At 54.0% G+C, this 19,646-nt stretch overlaps 1 protein-coding gene across 1 annotated transcript; it reads right to left on the reverse strand.

Annotated features, from left to right (window-relative positions):
- Window positions 1–682: 682 nt before the first annotated feature.
- Window positions 683–12,009, reverse strand: CD207 (CD207 molecule). Its single transcript, XM_084625493.1, has 6 exons — window positions 11,681–12,009; window positions 5,063–5,170; window positions 3,784–3,924; window positions 3,010–3,161; window positions 1,991–2,109; window positions 683–1,109 (listed from the first exon to the last, which is right to left on the reverse strand). Exons 1-6 carry the CDS (start codon window positions 11,868–11,870, stop codon window positions 947–949), a joined length of 873 nt encoding a protein of 290 aa, XP_084481619.1. The 5' UTR covers window positions 11,871–12,009; the 3' UTR covers window positions 683–946.
- Window positions 12,010–19,646: the final 7,637 nt, after the last annotated feature.

A 19,646-nucleotide genomic window follows, 5' to 3' on the forward strand; every position in this document is an offset into this window, starting at 1 on the left:
TGACTCGAGCATTTCACATCTAGGTCAACAACTTAAATCCACTCCAGCGGGTAGTGGCTGAAGGTTGTTGCCAGCTGGTTGCTGTTCATCATCTTCTGTGGAAATAATTTTGTGGTCCCTGTAGAGAGGTGCCCCCAAACCAGCACCATGATTGGTAGCTATTTGTTAAGAACTGAGTGGGTCTCAGAGATGGATCTACCCCATCTCCGGTGAGGAGGCTGGGTGTTGGTAGAGGTCCATCAGCAGAGCTACTTGCTGTAGAGATCAATCCTAAGAGCTGTCATCTTTCTCCCAGTATTAAATGCCCTTGGAAATAAATATTACACGTCTTTGAAGGAAGAGCAGCCTAAGATGCAGAAAAATAACAGATTGGGTCCTTCCAAGGAAGTGACAGGTTTGGGAGGGACTGCTCCTGTTGGGTTGGAATGGACAGACACGTTTTGATACGTGGCACAGCGGCGCAGGGATTGGAGAATTTGAACAGCTGTTGAAGCTGGTCTCCTAGCTGAGCCTGAATTTATCTCCTCAGTGGCCCACATATATTTGGTGACATATCTTGCTTACCATATACAACTGGACGTTTTAAATGTGTATATAGATGGTTCTGACATCATCATAACATCTCATTCAAAGGTGCAAAAATTAGAAATTCAAGTCAGGCAAATAATTATTTATTGGGTGATTCTGAAACAATAACTCTATGATCCAAGGACTTTATTTTGTGACAGACCTGGAAACAGACAAATTACAGAGCCATGCACACTGAGCGGCATACGGGCAGCTGTCTCTGCTACAGCAGAAATATCACACCAAGACAAAGCGTCCCTGCAATGCACATGCCAAGCGGCCCCTGCCAGTGCACAGGGCTCCTCATTGGCAGGTGGCTGGAAAACATGCTCCATAGCTTGGAAATTAAGGCACTTTCTGAGGTGCTGGGAACTGCATGTCACAGCTCAGCCTGTCCATGGGCCTGCTTACAAATCCACCTAGAAGGCAGAGTGCAGTTGGCATCATTCCACCACTTTACCTCCATTGTGCGGATCTCCACACAGTCTTCTCTGCCTCCTGTCTCCTGATGCCAGTTGTCTGGCTGATTCTCCTCCCAGAACCTACAGATCAGAGTGTTAATGTCTCAGTGGAGAACCACAGCCAATTCCTGAGCTCAGTTCTGCTCTGTGGACTCTGTTGTTGGCAGGGGACCACGACACCCGGAAATGACGCGGTGACCCCTCAGAGTTCTCCACAGCACTCGTGGCCATGGTAACGAAGGGATTCTGAGGACAAGGGGTAGCAACTGCCCTGCGCCTGATGGGCCAGCAAAGAGCCAAAGTCAGTTTGTGACTCCAAATGCTGAGCAGCAGCAGCTCAGATCTCAGTGCCCAGAACCAAAGCACGTGGCCCAGCACGCCCCAGGATCACCCCGAGGTGGGAACGCAGGAACGGAGAGAGAGGGCAGCAGGGGTCATTCATTAACTTCTCCATGGCCCTGGGTTATGGGACTCGTCCACAGCCCACTGAGGTCATTGCACCGACTGCAGCTGGCTCCGGCCAGGCCCCCGGGCCCTACAGCCTCCCCGTCCCCAGCCGGAGAGAGGGGAAAGCACAGAGCAATCCCAAGGAGAGCGCTGAACCCTGCCACCGGACTGACCTGGCTGTACTGAGTTGACTTGGGGCCAGATCCTCAGCTGGTGTAAATGGATGTGGTTCATTCAAGTCAATGCCGAGTTACCCCAGGTGAGGCTCTGGCCCTTGGTCTCAGTGGGCACAGAACACACACTCCGTCTTTAGGCTCCTGCTCTAAGCAAAGGGGCATTAGTAGAAATTCCTGAGAGGATTAATTGCTGTTGGGTGACAGCGCCCAGGGGCCTCCCTCAGGATCGGGCCCACTGTGCCGGGTGCTGCATAGACGCAAGGGGCCGTACAGACGCTGCCTGAAAGAGCTGGTGACCAAACGTGTAATAAATAATCATGTATCTCCAGCTTTACTCACCCCCTGCTTGCGTCTGCTCTGAATTCTGTGCCATCCACCCAGCGCCAGCTGCCTTCTGTCCCCCGGTCAGTGAGTCCAATCCAGTGACTTTCTCCCTTGCTCTCGTTGGAGAGAAACTCCTGCACGACACAGTTTGCAGCGTGTCCAGGTCAGTCAAGAGAGGCTGCAGGATGCAGCCACAGCTGCCTGGGCTGAGCAGATTTTGGGCGAGAGGAAAGGGCGTCCGGTGGTGTGAACAGGGCACTGGGCAGCGGGAGACATGGTGTCCAGCCCCAAACGCTGACAGTGACTAGCTGGGAGACCCCGAGGGAGTCCTGGAGCAGCTCTGTGTCTGTGTCTGCATCTGTATCCGAATGGGGCTAACAACAGCGACCCGTCTCAGAACGCTCCCCACCACGGCCGCCTCAGAGCTGGGTGCGGCAGTTACTGACGGGCACCTCAGAGTTCACATCGGCCCCCTGCCCTTGGAGGCAGCAAAGCTAGGAGCAGAGAACTGGGTGCAAAGTCTGGCCCTGCAGGAGGGTGGGATTTTCCTCCTCAGAAAGTGCCCCAGAGGCCTGGGGTGAGGGCTACCGTGGGCACATGGGGAGAGAGGATTCTCTGAGAGGCACATGGCCCCTTGCTCACAAGCCTTCCAGATAAAGGCTTCTAGATTGTCCAGCAGGAGCTCAGGACTGGGGAGAGGGATCAAAGCGAGTCCTCACTGGAAAAGTCATTGGGGTTGCAGAAAATGCTACATTGGAAGTAGGGAAAATCAGAAATGAGCCTGACCCCAAATCCCCCTCTCCCGGCACCCCAGACTATGGGAAGTCCAGATCCTGGCACTGTTCCTCTGCCCATCTCTGCTTTTAAACTGATGGGTGAATCCCCTGAGTCAGGTTCCAAGGCTTGGCATCCTCTCCGATGGTTTGCCACAAGGCATGTTGCAGATTTGCTACCTCAGCTGCCACCTTCCACCTCCTGGTACGAAACAAGGCACTGACCTGTTATCCAAGCCCCTAGGAGGTTCCCTCACTCACCTGTTCCACCGGGGAGGAGACAGAGGTCAGGTGCGAGTCCTGAGACACACAGAACTGCTCGGCCTCGTCCCACGGCTTTTTTTCTTGTGAAAAGTAATAGAGGTTCCCACCATAAAACCTCCAGCCTCTGGAGAGCTTTGTCAGCACATAACCTAGGAGCAGAGACTGAGGTGAGAAACCTGGGCTAAAGTCACAGGGACACACGCAGGGAGCTCAGGGATTCTAGTGCTGCATTCCCCTTCAACTGCCCCAAGCTCAGGGAACTTCTGAATCCTGATTCTCCAGCACCACAGTGGATAACTTTCATGGCCCTAGGAAGGATCCCAAAGAGCACTGCAGAAAGCAGACACCACGGGGTGCAGCTGCATCTGGGGTGGACTATGGGCACTGGTCCCAGTGCAGAGCAGCAGGGCTGTAATGGGAAAGGGGAGATTCATTGTTCAGCTGAGCTGGCAGGGGGAATTCAGGAGGGGGAATGTAGCTGCCCAAGGTGGAACACCCCCTGGTTCTGAATCAACAATTTTCAGTGATTGTAAGTGGTGAAGGTCTCGGGTCTTTCGCACTTGGGCACCTCCCCCCACACCCTGCAGGGGGCGCTGGCTTGGTGAAAGTAACGCCCCATGCACTGAAATGCCAGCATCACTTTTCGCCTGTGACCGGACAGAACTCGGTGCTGGTGGAAGGCGCTGCGCTCACAGCCTTGGAGCTGAAATGCTCTGTTCATCCTCAGCACCAGGAGAGATGGCACCAGCCGGCTCTGCAGCTAGTGCTTACTGCAGCGACCTTGCCCTGCTGCTTGCGCTGCGCTGACGTTGTCCAGACGGGTCTGGATTTCTCCATACGCTGCACTGACGTGGCCCAGCTGGTCTCTCAGCATCCGGACTCCTGCCAGCGCTTCATCCAGGAGCTGCAGACCTAGCAGAAAGTCACAGCCACGTCAGTGGAGATGCAGAACTCCTGATTACCGGCACATGCAGTAGAGCAGCACCTGCAGGCCCCTGTGTGCCAGGCGCTGTACAGACAGGAGGGGACAGTCCCTGCTCTCAACAGCTCACAGTCAAAGTAGACTCTAGGTGGGAGAAATAAAGGATGATTTTCCTGCTGGGAAACTGAGGTGCAGGGAGGCGGGCCCAGGATCACACAGGAAGTTTGCAGCAGAGCGGGGAATTGAACCCAGCTCTCCTGAACTCTAGCCCTGTGCCCCCAATCTACCCAGCCTCCTCCTCCCTATTCGCTCCTGCCTTGTGAGCTGTGAGTGGGTCGCATGTGGCAGAGCTGGGGCTGCCGGAACATCCACGGACCTGAGCCATGGCACTGGGCTCCAGGCCGGGATTTTCAACAGCCCAGCTTTGGGGTGTGCTCTGTGCCGGGGTTTTAGTTCAGGCCCATCTTCTGATTGGACGCTGAATAACCTGATCCACAGCCCGGTTTGTATGTCCAGCCCTGTGTCCGATAGACAGACAGTTGTGACACCTGGCCACAAGAGGGCGCCTGCTTCCAGCAATGAGACTGTGGCAGTTACCCGAATTATGGTAGCTGCATGGGAAGGGCTCGGGGACTGGGGTAGGGGACACGTTGAGACCCACGAGTGCAGCTCCACGGGCGTCCTGCTTACCCCAGGGACTGAACTGGGCCCTGTGTGTCTCATGAGCTGCATCTGTCTTTCCCGCGAATGCAGTCCTGACAGTACGGGGGCCCTGGTGAAAACTATGGAGCGAAGGAAGCAACAGGGACAGGACGGAAGACGTTGACCACTAGGCAAACTGTTTAGGAGCATGGGACGGATGCAGCCAGCCTGCCACGGCCAGGGAGGGCGCTAGGAGGGAACCTGGAGCAGCCCCCCACCCCTGGGAACAGAGCCTCTGTTGGCAGAGGAATGTGCAGAGCAGCAGCTCATTAGACAGGGGGACGGGACCACCAGGCAGGGAAGTATATGGAGGGGAGTAGGAGAATGCCAGGCACCCACCATACCTCTCGGCAGGAGAGTGCTCAGCTTCCAGGCCAAGGGAAGGGAGCCGACCCTGATGCCTGAGACCCTCGTCCTGCGACTTACTGTCCGATTCCTTTGCTGACGTATCCGAGGCGTTGTCAGGCCACAGAGAGACTTGGAGCTTCTGCACCGCTTCTTCAACCGCTTGCAGCTTGCTCTGTGCCCGGAAATCTAGAAATCACATGTCTGCAGGTCAGCGACCGAACTGAACTGTGGCTGGAGACCAGCCATGTCCAGAGAAGGAATATGCTCCGAGTGCGAGCCTGTTCTCTAGGACTTCTTTCATTTTAATCTTGGAAAGCTTCCCTCCCGAGGAGGGACACGGGCAAAGCCAAGGCCCCGTTTGGGGCTCTCTCCTGGTGTATGTTACACTGTCTTAACATAGGGCATCAGCTCTCTGGAGCAGGGAGCTACAAACTCCAGCATCGCAGATTGAGATTATATCTCAGGACAAACTTCCTGACTGTGAGACCAGCAGGACGATGGAACGGACGCCTAAGGGGGTTATGGAAGCTCCTTCATGGGAGGTTTCCAAAAGGAGGCTGGAGCCGTCTGTCTGGGATGGGTCGGACACAACAGCTCCTGCATCTTGGCAGGGGGTTAGACTGGAGGCCCTTGCGGTCCCTTCTGACCTTATGGTTCTGTGATTCTATGACCTCATTTTACTGTGTGTTTTTGCAGCACCTAGCGCTATGGAAAGCAGGACCTGGGTGCAGCTTCAGGGCGCTGGCAGTCCAAGTGCTTATTAACAATCCTGACCGCTCTGCTCCTGGTGTTTCTCAGGGGCCTGTCTGCTAACTTTAGGCCCAGACCCTTCAAGGTGTTCAAGCAAAAAACTCCCAGAGATTTCAATGGAAACCAGAAGCCCAAATGCCTCTGAGGATCTGGGCTTGCAAGACTGATGGCCAGCTGCTCAGATGGTGTAAATCTGACTTCAGAGGAGCTCCTTCAATTTACACCTGCAGAGCATCTGTCCCTAAAAATCAGCTTTTCACTCCCCTGAGAGCTGCAGGGCCAACACAGCGATGCCCCAGGGAACCAGCTTCTCTCCCAGCTCGTGCATCAACAGACTTATGATCTAAGTGCTGTCTGCAGAATGTTTCCCCCAATCCATCGTACGTCTCTGGCTCCTTTCACAGCAGTACCTGAGCACCTCACAGTCTTTAATATATTATTTAATGTCACACAACACCCCTGTGAAGTAGGGAAGTCTCCTCCCCCCATTTTACAGGTGGAGAACTGAGGCAGAGACAGGTCTCAAAGACCTTACAGCCAGAAGGGCCCATCATGATCATAATCTGACCTCCTGCAGACTACAGAACCTCACCCACCCATTCCTGTAATAGGCCCTTAACCTCTGCCTGAGTTACTGATTTAAAGACTTCAAGTTATAGAGAATCCACCATTTACACTAGTTCAAACCTGCAAGTGACCCGTGTCCCATGCTGCAGAAGACGGCAAAAAACCTCAGGGTCTCTGCCAATCTGATTTGGGGGAAAATTCCTTCCCGACCCCATTGAAAGGTGGATCAGGACCCAGTTAAATGGGAGACTACAATGGGTTGTTCTCAAAGGCGAACTGTCAGGCCAGAGGGAGGTTACTAGTGGAGTTCCTCAGGAATTGGTCTTGGGACAAATCTTATTTAAGGTTTTCATTGAAGACCTTGGCACAAAAAGCGGGAGTGCGCTAATGAACTCTGCAGATGACACCAAGTTGGGAGGTATTGCCATGATGGAGGAGCACCGGAATATCCTACGAGTGGAGCTGGACAACCTCGAAACCTGGAGTAGCAGAAATGGGATGAAATTCAGTAGTGCAAAGGGCAAGGTCATGCACATAGGGGTTAACAGCAATATTAATCCCCATCTTCTCCAATTTGACTCATAATTCCCCATGTGGAACTGTATCAAATGCCACTGAAATCCAGATAGATGAGATCTACTGCATTTCCTTTCTCTAAAAAATCAGTCCTCGAAGAAAGAAAGAGAAGGCTGATCTGCCATGATCTATCTTTGGAAAAACCATGTTGTATTTTATCCCAATTACCGTTAACCTCTATGCCCCTAACTACTTTCTCCTTCCACATTCGTTCGAAGACCTAGCAGACAATTGAGGTCAAACTAAAAGGTCTGTAGTTTCCCAGATCACTTTTTTCCTCTTTCTGAAAAATAGGAACTCCATTAGCAATTCTCCAGTCACAGGGTCTGACCCCTAAGTTTATGGATTCACTAAAGATCCTTGCTGGTGGGCTTGCAATTTCACGTGTCAGTTCCTTTAATATTCTTGGATGGAGATTATCCAGGCCCCCCTGTTTGGTCCTATTAAGCGATTCGAGTTTGACTTCCACCTCAGATGTGGGAATTTCTACTTCCATATCCTCACTCCCATTAGTCAGCCTGCCACTACCCCTAAACTCCTAATTCCATTTATTAAAAATGGAGTCAAAGTATATGTTTAGGCATTTGCCCATGCCTAGATTATCTTCAGTCTCCAACACATCCTCCGTCTTTGGCAGTCCCTTCTTGTTTATATGCCTATAGAACCATTTGCTGTTGGTTTTAATTCCCTTTGCAAGGTCCAGATCTGCTTGGCTCTTGGCAGTTCTCTTTTCCCTGCACTTTCTGATCTCCAAGAGGTAGTTTTCCTTGCTGATCCATCCCATCTTCTATTCCTTGCAGGATTTTTGCTTTCTCTCAATCACCTGTGTGAGACGCTTCTTCATCCAGCCTGGCCTGCAACCCTTCCCGAGGAAGTTTTTCCCCTTGCTTGGGATGCGGGCTTCAGAGAGCTTCTGCAACTTTGACTTAAAGTAATGCCAAGCCTCCCCCACTTTCAGGTCCTTGAGTTCTTCAGCCCAGTCCACTCCCCTAGTTAATTGCCTTAATATTTTAAAGTTTGCCCTTTTGAAATCAAGGCCCCTAGTTGCAGACCTAGTTTTGTTTATCCTTCCATTTAGTTGAAACTGAATTAGCTCATGATCACGCGAACCAAGGTTGTCCCCTACAAGCAATTCTTCTCTGGATGTCCTCCCTACTCGCCAACACTCAATCTAAAATGGCATCACCTCCTCTTGGTTTGGTGACTATTTGGTGGAGAAAGCTGTCAGCTCTCACAGCCAGGAAAGCGTGGGCCCTACCATTATGATTAGCACTTGTCCTCCAATCTATACCTGGGAAATTAAAGTCCCTCCTAATCACACCGCTCCCAGGAGTATATATGTCATGACAGGTATTCCGGAGGTCTCTATTGATATCCAGATAGGATGCTGGGGGTCTGTAGCAGACCCCAAGCACTATCTGAGGGGAGCCTCTGGTAGCTTTCTTCCCCAAAGTGATTTTGACCCAAACAGACTCTGTTTTATCTGTTCCAGCACTTCTAATTTCTTCACAGTCAGTCTACCTCAGCATTAATGTACAATGCTACGGCACCACCTTTACCTGCATTTCTCTCTTTCCTGAATGGCACATACTCTTCCTCGCCTGCACTCCAGGCCTGGCTTCTATTCCGCCCTGTTCCTGTTCTCCCTGTAACACCTGGTTTCATTTCCTGCACCAGTAGATCCACTTCCTCCATTTTGTCCCCGGGCTCCTTGCGCTGGGGTGCAGACACCTGCGGTGTTTCCGCTCGGCTCCGCCAGGGTTCCTCACGCGGTTAGGTACAGTCATGCTACTGCCAGTATCACCTCCTACTTGGGTGTTAGCATCATTGGTATGGGAACTGTCTTTCCTCTTGATGTCCATTCATCTCCCCTCTGCTGTTCCTTTCTCCATCGCTGCATCTGCTCTTACTTCTTTTTCTCCTGCTCAGGATTAGAATCAGAAGTGGGGATTGCATGAGCATCTCTCAACTGCCTCCCCTGAATTCCAAGCTTAACGCTCTGTTAATCAGTTGTGCCACCCTCCTTCCCAGAATCTATTTCCCTCCCTAATCAGGTGGAGTCTGTCCCATGAGAACAGTCCTGTGTCCGTGAATGACTCCCAGTGGTCGGTCATCCCAGAGACCTCCTTACAGCTCCGCTGCCTGAGCCGTGGGTTGATCATCATCATCATCTTGTCTCACCTCCATTCTCCTCCTCTAGGGACAGGTAGAATCCCCTTGAAGATCACCTGAGCCTCCATTTCTTTAAGTGTCTTCCCCAGCCTGGCATCATCTCCCTTGGTACGTTTCAGCAAGAATCTAGCAGTATCATTTGTTTCCACATGAAGGACAATCAGTGGATTCTTTCCTGCTCCCATTAGGATCCTCTTCAGCCTCAGGTCCACATCCCATAACTTAGCTCCTGGCAGACAGCATGCCCTTGTGTTCTCTGGATCAGCTCTGGTGCCAGACCTGTCCATTCTTCTTAGTAAGGAGTCACCAATCACATAGACCTGCCTCTTCCTGGTGTTGGTGCCATTCTCCAGCCTTCCTCCCATTCCTTCTCCATGCAAGTCCTCTTGTCTTTTGCTTTCCCTTGCAATCTACTGCAAGTCATCCTCTGTCCTCCTGGGGCTCCGACCTCTGGGTATCTACATTGACTCTTCCCCTCTTCTTGTAGGACTAGCTGCTCTTCTCTTCTGCCTGGCCCTCCCACCTTCGGCTACTCCCTGCCACAAGTCTTCTTCATTTTCCAATTCAGCAAACCTATTCCTGAGCTCTACTTCTCCTTCACTAGCTGGTCTTTTCCTCTGCCCAGTTCTCATAATCACATTTCCACTGGCCACTTTACTCACCCAGGAGTGTCCCCTCCCAGTTTTCCAGTCCAGCTTGGATCTGCCAGTCTTGAGTTTTCCCTTCAGCCTCCTCTCGGCTTCCCTCCATCATCTGCTCGAATCCCCTTCCAAACTCAACCATACTTTCCACCTGCATCTCCAGACCTCAGCTCTTCTCTTCCATCAGCTCTCTCAGCCGGCACTTCATACAAACAAGCTCTTTTCAGGTACCCACTCCAGGATCATGCACATCCTGCAGCTTCCACATCTGGTCATCTTCATTGTCTCCTCTAATGCTTGGGTCACTACCACTGCTGCCTCTGTGTCTGTCACACCCTTCCCGCCCAAGCGCCAGTCAAGGAGAAAGAAAACCCCACACGACACAAAAACAGAACGCCACCGCCCCTCCCACAAACTCTCCTTACAACCGTGCACTCTAACTCCCCTGTCTCCAGTTGTTTGCTGACTTCTTTGCCAATCCATTGCTTGCATTTATAGGCCTCCTAGTCAGGGAAGCCCCGCCCTGATCTGATCTGATCAAAGGCTCTGCATCTCTCAGCGCACTGCCCGTACCAGCCTCTGCAAAGTGAACGCAACACACCAGCCAGCAAACTCTCAAGAACCCACTCTCCAGAGGCGACGCACAGGGGTGTGTGTGCAGGGTGAAGCACCCCCCAGATTTCTGCTTAGCATGCCGGGGGTGGGGAGGAAGAAGAGGGGCTCTGTCCTTCTCCTGCTGATACTGACCCCAGTGCGATCGGCCCCATCCCTGGCAGCCGGGCCCGGGCAGGGAGTGGAAGGGGCAGGACCAGCCACTTCTCATGTCGGCCGCTCGGGGTCGCTGCTCTGTGCGGCGCAGCATCTGCCTGAGACAGCCTGGTTGGGGAGGTGGCGGGGCTGCCCCACCAAGGCCAGGCTACCAGGGACAGGGGTCGAGCAAGCTGGAGTCCCCTCTCCCCCGGCACGTTTCCGGCTCCCTCGGCACCTGTCCCCAGCAGCCAGGCCATGGTGGGGGTGGCCCGGCGCCAGGCCCCCAGCCAGGTTCTCTCAGGCAGCTGCTGCACTGCCCAGAGCAGTGACCTGGAGCGACCAGCTTCAGCCGCATGAGAGGTGGCTCCCTCCTGCTCCCCGCCTGGGCCCGGCTGCCAGGGAGAGCGGCCGAATGTGCTGGCGGGAGGGGAGAGGCGCAGCGCGAAAAGGACAGACCCCCCCACAGGTAACTCTGGTGGGGTGGGGACTGCAGGGAGGCCCTGGGCTGGGCGCAGGGGTCGCTGGGCAGAGGAGACACGTGGGGTGGTCACGTGTCCTCCCCTTTAGATTGTGGACCCCCAGCATGGGGAGGCACCAGTCGTCGATGCCACTCACTGCCCCTAAGGAACAGGGGCTTGTCTCCCCTCTCCTCCAAGAGCTCTCCACTCAAACTCCCCTGTTTTCAGCTGTTTGCTGGCTCCAGGGCAGGGAATTAAACCCAGCAATCGGAGCCCCAGACAAGTGCCCGAAGCTCTGGGCCGTCCAGTCTCTCCGTAGGGCAGGCATTTCAATTGGGCCATGAGGACGCCTGGGGCTGAGGCTCATGCTGGTGCTATGTGGTCAGGAAAGGACCCAGCTTGACCCTCAGAGCGCAGGGTGAGCATGTGGGATCTGAAGTCACAGGGGTGAAGTTCAGGCAGGATGAAGTACACCTAGACCATCCCTGACAGGTGGTTGTCTAACCTCTTCTTAAAATCTCCAGTGATGGGGATTCCCTGGGTGACCTGGGCCAGTGCTTGACCATCGTTAGACTTGGAAGGTTTGTGCTCATATCAAACCAGTAGGGCAAGATCTTTCAACTCCATTCGAACTCCCTGGAGTAGGAGATTTATTTGGAGGGACAGACTGGAAACACAGTCGACATTCTGCTGAAATGTGGGGGTGCCCCGCCCCGCAGTTGAGCCAGCTGGCCTGTATGGACGTTGGCCAACGTGGGCCTTGGAGCTGCAGCTGAACTTACATAGAAGCGTCACAGCAAGGAGGGAGCTGGCCAGGGCCACAAGCGTCAGGAGCAGAAGGACAGCAGTGATGATCCGCCCCGCCCCGCGCCGCCAAGGGACCGATGTCTCGGTAGGATTTCCTTGAAGGAGAAGAAGAAACATATCCGTGGAAAGTGACAGCTCAAATGCCAGTGACCACGGAAACTCCATCCCCCAAATCTAATCACTGTTAAGCCTCCTGTTCCCTGACTGTGGTTAACAGCAACAGCAGAATCAGGCCAAATAAGGTCAGAACCGACCTGAACTTGAATCTGAAAAGCCACCCTCCCTACATCAGGGGTGACGGTAGCGCCAGGCAGGCGTCCTGTGAGAGAGAACTGGAAGCAGGCTTTTCCCCCTGCCTCAGCCTTTCTTGAGAGGGAAGTTTAGGGCTTGTGAAGTCCATGCCCAAAGGAGAATTTTTAAATGAGAAAAGGAACCTGAAACAACTTACGAAATATCAAAACAAGGAGGCAGTGAAATGAGGGGAAATGATTCTTTGCAGGAGAAAAGTGGGGCTGACAGCAGCAGTGTGCTCAGAAGGGCCTTTCTACAGCATCCCTGTCTAATAACCCATCTCCAGGATGCTGGGCTCCTCACTGCAAGGCAGCCAAGGGGTGGCTCACAGGGCAAAGCCAGAAGACTGTGTCTCCCCTGCACATTAAAGGGAGAAGACTAGAGCTGCATTCGAGCCGGGATCTATGTGTCGACAGAAGTAAGTGTGCTCTGTGTGGTCTGGATTTGGTCTCCCCAAGCTGAACAGCAGCTGCTTGGAGACACAAGACTGTCAGATTCTCCTCTCCCTGAAAGTCTCAGCCTGCGGCACCCCCTCCCTGGCTGTGGGCCTCAGCCATTCGCTCACAGTGCTCCCCCATGGGGTGTGGTTCCTGGAACCAGAAGACAACACTCAGGTGCCCCGATAATCCCCTTACATTGCAGAAGTGGCTTCTCTCACTCTAACCAAAAGGTGAAGGTGCCTCTCACTAATGTCCTTTGTTTACAGTTTACAGATGCAGGGACTCCCATCTCTCCTCCCTGTGCCCTTCTCCCGTTGGGGACTGGCAGGGGAGAGAATGACTGGGAAGGACTGACCGAGTACCCTCGCCCACTGCCAGGGTGCCGTCCAGTCAGCACAAGGCTGAGCTCTGGGGACGTGGTCAGTGGAGCAAGCGATCGCTGCCCAGAACGCTGATGCAGAGACCACAAAGCCAAGGAAAGGCCAGCGGGAGTCCAGGGTCCGGTGCAGCCTCTTGTACTTACCTTTTGGCTGGGGAGCAGCTTCCATCACCTCCAGGTTCTCATAGTTATTCTCCCTCGCCATTCTCCTGCCTTTGTGCTGAGCCGAGCCCCGATCGCTGGCAGGTAGATCCTTTCAGCAGCCTGCTGGGTTAGAGCCGCCCTCTGACGCAGCCCTGGCCCAGAAATAGAAATGGGGAGGATGCCTGGTGGTGAGAGCCACCCTGTCACCAGCTGTGTGGTCAGGCCTCGTGGTGGAAGTGAGACTTCAGCTAACGGGCTCGAGCTGGGTCCAGCATGGGCAGCATCCAGGAAATGGGCCCAGGGTCAGAAGCCAAATGCCAGAGCCAGGGTGGGGGTACAGCAGAGTCCTCAGCCAGAGGCGGAGCCCGGGATCAGTACCAGAGAGACAGAAGCCGAAGCCAGAAGTGAGGGGCCAAGCAGTGAGTGAGGCAGAGGCAGGGCTGGGCATCAAACCAGACGTCTGAAGGGAGCAGGGCCTGGAAGCCGGCTGGAGCAGGGGCTGGACAACAGGGAAGCAGGGACTTTCAGGGACTTTCTCCCTGAAAGTCTCAGCCTGCGTCACCCCCTCCCTGGCTGTGGGCCTCAGCCATTCGCTCGCAGTGCTCCCCCATGGGGTGTGGTTCCTGGAACCAGAAGACAACACTCAGGTGCCCCGATAATCCCCTTACATTGCAGAAGCGGCTTCTCTCACTCTAACCAAAGGGTGAAGCTGCCTCTCACTAATGTGCTAAGTTTACAGTTCTCAGCCTTTACTGAAACAGATTCTGGGAGGAGCTTCTCTGGCACCTAGCACAGGCTACGTTTCCCCTTGGGTTTCCCTTTGCCGCTGCGGAGAGCCTAGCTGAGCTCGGTGGCTAGCTGCAGCTGCATATTGAACCTCACGTCCGCACCAGCACCCTCCACTTCCGTCAGCCCCGTCTCCCTGCCCGTCTCTAGACCCTCCCTGGGCTTCTTTCATGTGTTCAAAACCAGAACAGCTGGCACATGGCATCTGGATTGCACTGAGACCAAAGGGGATAAGAAAGCCCCGGAGGAGGCCCTTGTTCAGCTGACACCTGTACCACCAAATAGAAGAACATAAGAACAGCCAGATTGGGTGAGACCAAGGGTCCATCTAGCCCAGTGTCCTGTCTTCCGACAGTGGCCAGTGGCAGGTGCCCCAGAGGGAATGAGCAGAACAGGGAATCACCAAGTGATCCATCCCCTGTCGCCTGTTCCCAGCTTCTGGCAGACAGAGGCTGGGGACACCATCCCTGCCCAGCCTGGCTAATAGCCATTGATGGACCTATCGGCCATGAACTTATCTAGTTCTTTTTTGAACCCTGTTATAGTCTTGGACTTCACAACATCCTCTGACAAGAAGTTCCATAGGTTGACTGTGCGTTGTGGTAAGAAATTCTTCCTTTTGTGTGTTTTAAACCTGCTGCCTATTCATTTCACTTGGTGACCCCTAGTTCTTGTGTTATGAGAAGGAGTAAATATTTACTTTCCTTATTTACTTTCTCCACACCAGTCACGACTTTATAGACCGCTATCATATCCCCCCTTAGTCGTCTCTTTTCCAAGCTGAAAAGTCCCAGTCTTATTAATCTGTCCTCATACGGCAGCCGTTCTGTACCCCTAATCATTTTTGTTGCCCTTTTTTGAGATGGGGCGACCACATCTGCACACAGTATTCGAGATGTGGGTGTAGCATGGATTTATACAGAGGGAATACGATATTTTCTGTCTTCTTATCTCTCCCTTTCTTAATGATGCCCAACATTCTGTTTGCTTTTCTGACGGCCACTGCACAGTGAGTGGATGTTTTCAGAGAACTCCCCACACTGACCCAAGATCTCTTGCTTGAGTGGTAACAGCTAATTTAGACCCCATCATTTTATAGGTATAATTGGGATTGTTTTCCAAGGTGCATCACTTTGCATTTATCAAGACTGAATTTCATCTGCCATTTTGTTGCCCAGTCACCCAGTTTTGTGAGATCCCTTTGTAGCTCTTCGCAGTCTGCCTGTGCTGGGAGCTTTAGGAAAACAGCTTGGTCCTTATCTCAGAACTTCCAGCTCCATTTGCTCCTTGGAGGTCCTTGGAGGAACAGGTTCCCTTCCCCCTGTCCCTGAGCCCTGGGGAAAACCCTTCTCTGCTAACACAGCTAGCATCTCCCTACCCCTGCTCCTGGATAGAAGCACGTGCTCTGGCAGGCAAGGGGCAGAGGGTAAGGAAAGGAGGTGTCACTGTGAAATGGGGGGGATGAGAGGGAGCTGGTCCCCAGAAACAGGGGCTGTGAGGATTTGACCCAGGCGATCTTCTCCTGCGAGAGGCTGATGGTGGCAGTGGGCTGGGGTCGGGGAGCCTGGATGGCTTTTATGGCCAGCTCATGCCACTGCTCTGCCCAGCAGGAGGTTGGGATGCTGTGCAGGGACTCCCATCTCTCCTCCCTGTGCCCTTCTCCCGTTGGGGACTGGCAGGGGAGAGAATGACTGGGAAGGACTGACCGAGTACCCTCGCCCACTGCCCGTGGTGCTGTCCAGCCAGCACAAGGCTGAGCTCTGGGGACATGGTCAGTGGAGCAAGCGATCGCTGCCCAGAACGCTGATGCAGAGACCACAAAGCCAAGGAAAGGCCAGCGGGAGTCCAGGATCCGGTGCAGCCTCTTGTGCTTACCTTTTGGCTGGGGAGCAGTTTCCATCACCTCCAGGTTCTCATAGATATTCTCCCTCTCCATTCTCCTGCCTTCGCGCTGAGCCGAGCCCCGATCGCTGGCAGGTAGATCCTTTCAGCAGCCTGCTGGGTTAGAGCCTCCCTCTGACGCAGCCCTGGCCCAGAAATAGAAATGGGGAGGATGCCTGGTGGTGAGAGCCACCCTGTGACCAGCTGGGCCATGTGCGGTCAGGCCTCGTGGTGGAAGTGAGACTTCAGCTAACGGGCTCGAGCTGGGTCCAGCATGGGCAGCATCCAGGAAATGGGCCCAGGGTCAGAAGCCAAATGCCAGAGCCAGGGTGGGAGTACAGCAGAGTCCTCAGCCAGAGGTGGAGCCCGGGATCAGTACCAGAGAGACAGAAGCCGAAGCCAGAAGTGAGGGGCCAAGCAGTGAGTGAGGCAGAGGCAGGGCTGGGCATCAAACCAGACGTCTGAAGCCGAAGGGGAGCAGGGCCTGGAAGCTGGCTGGAGCAGGGACTGGATGACGGGGAAGCACAGCTGCCATGGGCAAGATACACATTGAGCAGCCAGTGAGCTCATCTGGGTGCCAGGCGTCTAAGCAGGCCTGGTGAGCTGGCAGCCAGCCAGTGCTGTGGCTCCTCCGGCAGGTCCCAGGAACAGCAGGTGGCCTTATAGGTTGTCTAGCAGGGAGGTTATTCAGAGAGCCGGCCAGCCGCTGTCCCTGCTGGTCTGGTCCCTGACAAGGCCTGGCTATAGGGACTCCTGGTTTCTATTCCTTCCTCTACTCCTGACTCACTGGGAGACCATGGGCAAGTTACCTCACTTGTCTGTGCCTCAGTTTCCCCCATCTATTTACCATTTTAAGGAAATAGGAGGAGGATCAGGGTGGATCAGGGCTTTGGTAAAGGCCTACAGAGCCTTTCACCTCAAGGCAGATGGGTAAAAGCCAACCAAAGTTGCCAAGTCTCACGAGATAAATATGCGACCCTGCCTTTCAAAAACAAGCCCAAGCCACCCCAAAACAAGCAGGTCAGTAAGAGGTGACTTGAGCTCTCCCAGGGTTGGCCAGCAACCCCCGCAGGTTCCTGGTCCATCTTCCCTGTTCAGCCAGCGTCCCCTGTTGTTCTCCTCTGACAGCCCTGCACCCCCACCCTTTCGGGAACCATGGGGGAGGGGCAGAAGATGAGGTGAGGAAGGGTGGGAAGGATGAGGAGGAAGGATGTGGGTGTAGGGGAGAGGCGGTTGGAGGGGGAAGAAGTGGGTGTGGGAGGGGCGGTTGGAGGGGGAAGGAGAGGGCGGGAGTGGAAGGGAGAGGCGGTTGGATGGGGAAGGAGGGGGAGGGGAGGTAATTGGATGGGGGACGGAGGGGGAAGGGGGGGAAGGGGTGGAGGGGAGAGGCGGTTGGATGGGGAAGCGGGGAGGGGAGGTGTCATAAACATAAAGGGAAGGGTAAACACCTTTAAAATCCCTCCTGGCCAGAGGAAAACCCCTTTCACCTGTAAAGGGGTAAGAAGCTAAAGGTAACCTCGCTGGCACCTGACCACAATGACCAATGAGGAGACAAGATACTTTCAAAAGCTGGAGGGGGCGAGAAACAAAGTCTCTCTCTGTCTGTGTGATGCTTTTGCTGGGGACAGAACAGGAATGGAGTCTGAGAACTTAGTAAGTGATCTAGCTAGATCTGCGTTAGATTCCGTTTGCTTAAATGGCTGAGAAAATAAGCTGTGCTGAATGGAATGTAGATTCCTGTTTTTGTGTGTTTTTGTAGCTTAAGGTTTTGCCTAGAGGGATTCTCTATGTTTGAATCTGATTACCTTGTAAGGTATCTACCATCCTGATTTTACAGAGGTGATTATTTTACTTTTTCTTTAATTAAAATTCTTCTTTTAAGAACCTGAATGCTTTTTTATTGTTCTTAAGATCCAAGGGTTTGGATCTGTGTTCATCTATGCAAATTGGTGAGGATTTTTATCAAGCCTTCCCCAGGAAAGGGGGTATAGGGTTTGGGGAGGATTCTGGGGGGAAAGACATTTCCAAGCGGGCTCTTTCCTGGTTATATATCTGTTAGATGTTTGGTGGTGGCAGCAATAAAGGCCAAGGGCAAAAGGTAAAATAGTTTGTACCTTGGGGAAGTTTTAACCTAAGCTGGTAAAAGTAAGCTTAGGGGGGTTTTCATGCAGGTCCCCACATCTGTACCCTAGAGTTCAGAGTGGGGAAGGAACCTTGACAGGAGGTGATAGGAGGGGGAAGAGAGGGGAACGGTGGTTGGAGGGGAAAGGACGGGGGGAGGCGAGAGATGGGTGGATGGAGAACGAGGGGGACAGGGAGGGAGTGGAGAGGAGAGGTGGTTCGATGTGGGAAGGAGATGTGAGGAAAGAGGAAGACAGCGCTCTGGGGCTGGATCTAGGGGGGCTGCCGCACCCCCTGGCTGGAAGCGGTTTCCATCACATGCAGGGATTACAGTTGGGTCCAGTGGCTCTCAGCCCCCCACTATACACATTGTTCCAGCCCTCTGTGCCCAGCATTTTATGGCCCCCTCTTGTGGGTGGGGCTCTGGCGAGAGCGTAAAGGCATCACCCCCATGCGTCGCGTGTGCAGTTGGCTGTCGGAGGTCATGCAGCGGTGGGGCTGGGCCTGGGGAAGCCTGTGCCCTCTCCCCTCCTGGGATGCCCTCAGTTCCACCCCAGCCATGACAGTCCTGCTCTGTGTCCTGGCCCCGCTTGTGTTGTGGGGCCTCCAGCGTCATCCCGCTGAAACATGGTGAGGGGCAGGCTGGGGGCAGTGTGGGGGCCAGGCCTGTGTCCTGCTCCTTGACTCCGGACCGTGGCGCCCTGGGCAGTCACCCATGCCACCCGCCCCGAAGGCCGGCCCCATCCTACGGGCATCCACGACTGTTCACATCTGCATATTTTCCCTGTGTGTGATCATCCACAGGTGGGAGTTCTGCTGTCAAAAGAGACAGAACCTGCTCGCTGCTCCTGCGGTAACATGGGCTGACGGGGGCACTTGTGGAATCAAAGTTTAGTGGGTTACACAAGCACTCTGGTGAGTGTGAGCAGCACTGATGCAAGCAGCCAAGTGGGCACATGCCCAGCCATACACAAACTTTGGTGGCTGAACGCTGACATAACTTTGTAGCGGAGACACAGCCTCGGTAGCCATCTCTGAGGCTGTACGGGAAGTTTCAGGAAGGGCAAGCAGCCTTGCAAGTTCCACACATTCCCCGAGAGCTGAGCCGGTCAGAGCTCAGGGGGGAAAGGTTCAGACCTGGGAGCTAGGGGCAGCCCTGGGGGCTTGGTGGCTGATCCATGCGGGACCAAGAGCTGTGAAGGCTGCATCCCAGTTCCCGAGCCACCCTGGAAATGGGCTCCGGATTCCCCATCTCACTGAACGACGAGGAGACGGCTGTCTGGTTGTCTCTTAGCCATGGGGCGGGAAGTGCTGCTGGCCGCACGCTCTTTGGACTGGTGTTTGCTGAGGAGATTCCGAGGCGCTGGGCGGGGATGGAGAGGCCGCCATTCTCCTCAGGCCCCGGAGACTCCCGAGGGGGGACAGATACGTTTGGAGCCCCCCGCCCCCCCGGCCCCCGAGACTGAGAAATGATCTGCGAGAGCTCGGAGGGGAATGCTCTGAAGGTGTGGCCGAAACTACACAAGCGAGTGTTGTGCTGTGACCTTGCACTGAAACACACGTAACAGCAACAGCACCGGGAGTCTCCGTAAGGAACCCCGCAGATTTATTGCCTACCCGTGCTGCTGAAGGGACTGAAGAGTATCCCAAATCCTGCCTGCGAGGGTCTGTGTGGCCCACCTTGATTTTCATGCACATTTTAAAGAGAGTGGTCACTTTGGATGGGCTATTACCAGCAGGAGAGTGAGTTTGTGTGTGGGGGGGGGGGCGGAGGGTGAGAAAACCTGGATTTGTGCTGGAAAGGGCCCAACTTGATGATCACTTTAGATAAGCTATTACCAGCAGGAGAGTGGGGTGGGAGGAGGTATTGTTTCATGATCTCTGTGTGTATATAATGTC

The sequence above is a fragment of the Lepidochelys olivacea genome (assembly GCF_965140295.1).
Source record: "Lepidochelys olivacea isolate rLepOli2 genome assembly, chromosome: 4".
NCBI classification, from domain to species: domain Eukaryota; kingdom Metazoa; phylum Chordata; order Testudines; family Cheloniidae; genus Lepidochelys; species Lepidochelys olivacea.

What these genes read in the sequence shown, in the direction of transcription:
- CD207 (XM_084625493.1), bottom strand. Translation starts at nt 11,870, where the DNA reads ATGGAGTTTCCGTGGTCACTGGCATTTGAGCTGTCACTTTCCACGGAT. An exon ending in GTCAGCAAAGGAATCGGACA is followed by an intron (nt 3,925 to 5,062) that starts GTAAGTCGCAGG and finishes ACTTTCTGCTAG; the next exon opens with GTCTGCAGCTCCTGGATGAA. An exon ending in TCTCCTCCCCGGTGGAACAG is followed by an intron (nt 2,110 to 3,009) that starts GTGAGTGAGGGA and finishes TGTGTCGTGCAG; the next exon opens with GAGTTTCTCTCCAACGAGAG.